Source organism: Wasmannia auropunctata, unplaced genomic scaffold (genome assembly GCF_000956235.1).
Source record: "Wasmannia auropunctata unplaced genomic scaffold, wasmannia.A_1.0 LD335198.1, whole genome shotgun sequence".
NCBI lineage: Eukaryota > Metazoa > Arthropoda > Insecta > Hymenoptera > Formicidae > Wasmannia > Wasmannia auropunctata.
In genome coordinates, this window is record NW_012027692.1 from 911 (window position 1) to 4718 (window position 3808).

General features: G+C 32.7%; 1 protein-coding gene across 1 annotated transcript; it reads left to right on the forward strand.

The window, feature by feature from the left end:
- Positions 1-1241: 1241 nt before the first annotated feature.
- LOC105457641 (lanC-like protein 3 homolog) lies at positions 1242-2975 on the forward strand. Its single transcript, XM_011702436.1, has one exon. It carries the CDS (start codon positions 1418-1420, stop codon positions 1859-1861), a length of 444 nt encoding a protein of 147 aa, XP_011700738.1. The 5' UTR covers positions 1242-1417; the 3' UTR covers positions 1862-2975.
- Positions 2976-3808: the final 833 nt, after the last annotated feature.

Genomic DNA, 3808 nt, shown 5'->3' on the forward strand with positions numbered 1-3808 from the left:
TATCTCACAATCCTACACATAATGCTCCAGTCTATCTTTCTCTTTTTCGCAAAATACACACTCCCTAACTGTTTCCTTCAACCAATATTTGTTGTCTTCCTCTAAGTTTCCACATCTCAATTTCGCCAACGCCTTTACTCCTCTCCCCCTCTTCGTCTTCCCTAAATTAACCTTCCATAAATATCTTGGCCCTTTCCTCTCTGTCTTTATTTCCTTGTATTTCTTATTATATGTCGCCTGTCCGATTCTTTCTTCTTCCCATTCTCTTTGTAGCTCCCTTTCCTTTACAATTATCCTTTCCTCTTATGTATATATTTTAATATAGAACCTATTATATTCAATGATAAAATTCACGAAAATATAACAAAATTTGCTTACTTGACATATTGCAAATGGAAACTCAATAATCTGATGACAGATTGACGGTAGAAACAGTAGGATCTGTCGTTTCCATTTAAATATACGTGTATAGAACGAATTCTTAAATCTTTAAATGTTTGAAAATATTCCTTTTTATCTAAAAAGTGATATAATCTTCTTTCAAACTTCTGATTATTAGCTAATAAGATATTTTGAGAAATCAATCTACAAGCATTATATCTTATATCCTCTAAAAATCAGTTTTCTTATAAAAATATTTTTTTTATATTTTTCCATAAAAAACAATAAATCTAATGATCTAACTAGGCTACATTATTGGTAGGGGCGGGGGAGGAGGGTTGAAAATCTTAAATGGCATGTGAGATCGAGTGAGAGCTCGATTGAGAGCATTTGAAAGAACTTTTCGAGAATAGAAAAACGTAAGATCGTTGAGGTCTCTACGATTTTTTTCGCAGAGTTATGCTCATTTGAACATTGGTGTATAAGCTTCGCGTATGTTCCTGTGGATGTGGATGAAAGTCATGTGGAAGAACGTATGCGTACGTGCGTGCACGAGTGTGCAAGTAAGCGAGTGAGTGAAGCTTTATGTTCCTTACGTCGTCGCCGTGGGCCTCGCTAGCGCTAAGTTTAAACTCAGAAAATATGGTTATGGTTTAATGAACCAAATGGTTTATCTTCTTTTAGTTAACTCATTGAAAAGAACTCGAAATATAAGTCGAAACATTGTGCCTTCTATTGTATCTAATATATGCGTCTCTTATGTCTTGCATTTTTAGTCATAATAGTTAAAATAAAGTGTTAAGTTACACTGCACATGAAAATCCAATACTGGCGTTTATTTTCTTATTATTTGATTATCGTTATAGTCATATGTATATAGTATATATGCATATAATGCTTTTAACATTTTAATTATTTTTTTTATATTTAGGTACCGTCATTTCTCGATACTGATGCAGATATTGACAAAACTGTGCGAACATGCGTAGATTATCTGTTGAGCCTACAAACAACGACCGGCAATTTTCCATGCTCTATGGATGAAGTAGATCGTTCTGGACGAAGCCTTAGAGATACTGACGATGAGTTGGTACATTGGTGTCACGGTGCTCCTGGCGTTATTTACATGATGGCGGCAGCATATTTGCGCTGGAAAGACCAACGTTATTTAGACTCATGCAAACGCGCGGGTGATCTCGTTTGGCGCAAAGGTCTTTTGCGTAAAGGTCCTGGAATTTGTCACGGAGTAGCGGGCAATGGCTACGTTTTTCTCCTTCTATACAGGCTCGTTGGTGATAAGCGTTATCTTTATCGCGCCGCTAAATTTGCGGATTTTATGAATTTGCCTCAGTTTCAAGTTGATGCTCGTATTCCTGATTCGCCATATTCACTTTATGAAGGCATTGCCGGTACCGCCTGCTTTCTCGCTGATCTTATTGAACCAGACAAAGCCCACTTTCCCTTTCAAGATGTATTCTAAAATCTGAATGATGGAAGAACAATCTTTGTTTTTATTACGCTAAGCATACTACTTAAATTTATAAAATACAAATTAAAAAAAATTTATGTTAAATTATAATACTTTTATTTAAAACTTGTTAGACCTCTTATTTCTGTGATGAGTATTATAACATCGAAATGATTATAATATCAATCAATTGTAAAAGAAAATTGTATATAATCAACGTAATTTTTACAATTCTTTTCAAACTTTAGAAAAATTTGTTTTAATTTTTTATTTAATTTACACATTTTATTTTATTTTGCATTTTTGTGGCAATCTCAAGATCGAGATGAAAACAAGATTATATTTGTTCAATTATATTTGTTGCTAAAAATAAGTAAAAATATACAGTACTAAATTGTTTTTTACTTTGTATCAAATTTTAAAAAATTCTATTCATGTATATTCTAGCTATAACATGTATAATATTGTTACGCTCGCGCTTACTATTGCACTCGCGCCTGCGGCAAAGACGGTGACACTCGCGAGCTCGCGCGGAAAAGAACACACTCGTTTACAAAAAAACTGTAACGTTTATTAACACTTAATACATCAAAGCGTAAATGTCAAACTCGCGCCAATCTCAGAGTCCCGCCAAACAACACGTTGCTAAGGGAGCAACTCTCCCTTGTCCGCTTCCGCAGACGATTTCGGTCGGCGCAACTTATGCTCGGCCGACACCGGGAAGCACGGGCGTAATAATATGGTACACATCATGAATTCGCTGTTCTGTTTTAATATAAGAATTTCCTATGTTGTTTACCATTAAGAATTATTAATTATCTTTTGCATATATATCGAACTATATTCAAATTGCATGAAACTTTGCACTGAAAGTTTTGTGAGGAAATATAAAAAAAATATTTCCAGAAATTTCGGGTAAACAAATTTTGCTGAAATTTTGTGGATGTTTTGTTTTTACTAAAATAGTATTTTAGTAAAATTGCTAAAAATTCACTGAAAGTGATTTTTTCAGCAAAAATAGTGAAAAGTCGCTGAAATTGAATTGAAATTTCTTCACAAATGTTGCCAACAGTTTCTCTAAAAATTTACTGAAATTTTTTCGAAAATACATTGCATTTTTCTGAAATTTTGCCGAAAATTATTTTTAGCCAAATTATTGAAAATTTACTACAATCTTTTTAATAAATTGTGCACCTCGCAATTGCACCGTTTCTCGATCATTCATCGAGATATCGACAAGAAAAAATCCATGCAAGATATCGTTGCATTAAAGGAAACGCCCTTTTTTAATAATGCCAAATATAAGTGCAAAAAAGCACTTAGCCGTACGCGTCTAGTCTCATCCATGGTGTAAGAAAACAGGTGAATCATTCCCAAGGATGCGCAGTGGTTCAAAGTAGCGTCTGCTCTTCAACCAATCAGAGTCTGCCCACAAATGCTAAAAAGCAACATGGCATCTTCCATGACAATCTTTTTAACAAAAGAATATATGTATAAGCCTGAAGGTTATGAGTTTGATTGTGTAATATACATCGCTGTTAAATTTATTTATATTTAAAGCGCTAAATAAAATATTTTCAAATAATTTATAAATATAAGCTCTAAATATAATAATTTATAATTCTAATTTTTAAATTTTTAAATTATAAATATTTAATTATTTATATTAAAAATAAAAATTAACATCTGTTTATTCAAGCATTGATTATACAAAAGATCTGCCAAATTCACCTAATGATGATTGGATTTGCACGATATCACGAGGAAATTGCATGTACCCTTCCGAAAAACTTCAAAACGTAACAAAAATTATGGAAGAAGAATTTAAGAAATTTCATGATACTTCTTTCAGTATAGAGGACAAAATTTTTGACAAGTTAACAAATATTGTATGTTTAAAAAGTAATTATTCTGTTCCTAAAGAAGTTGTTGCGTGTCTAGTGCGTACTAGAACATACA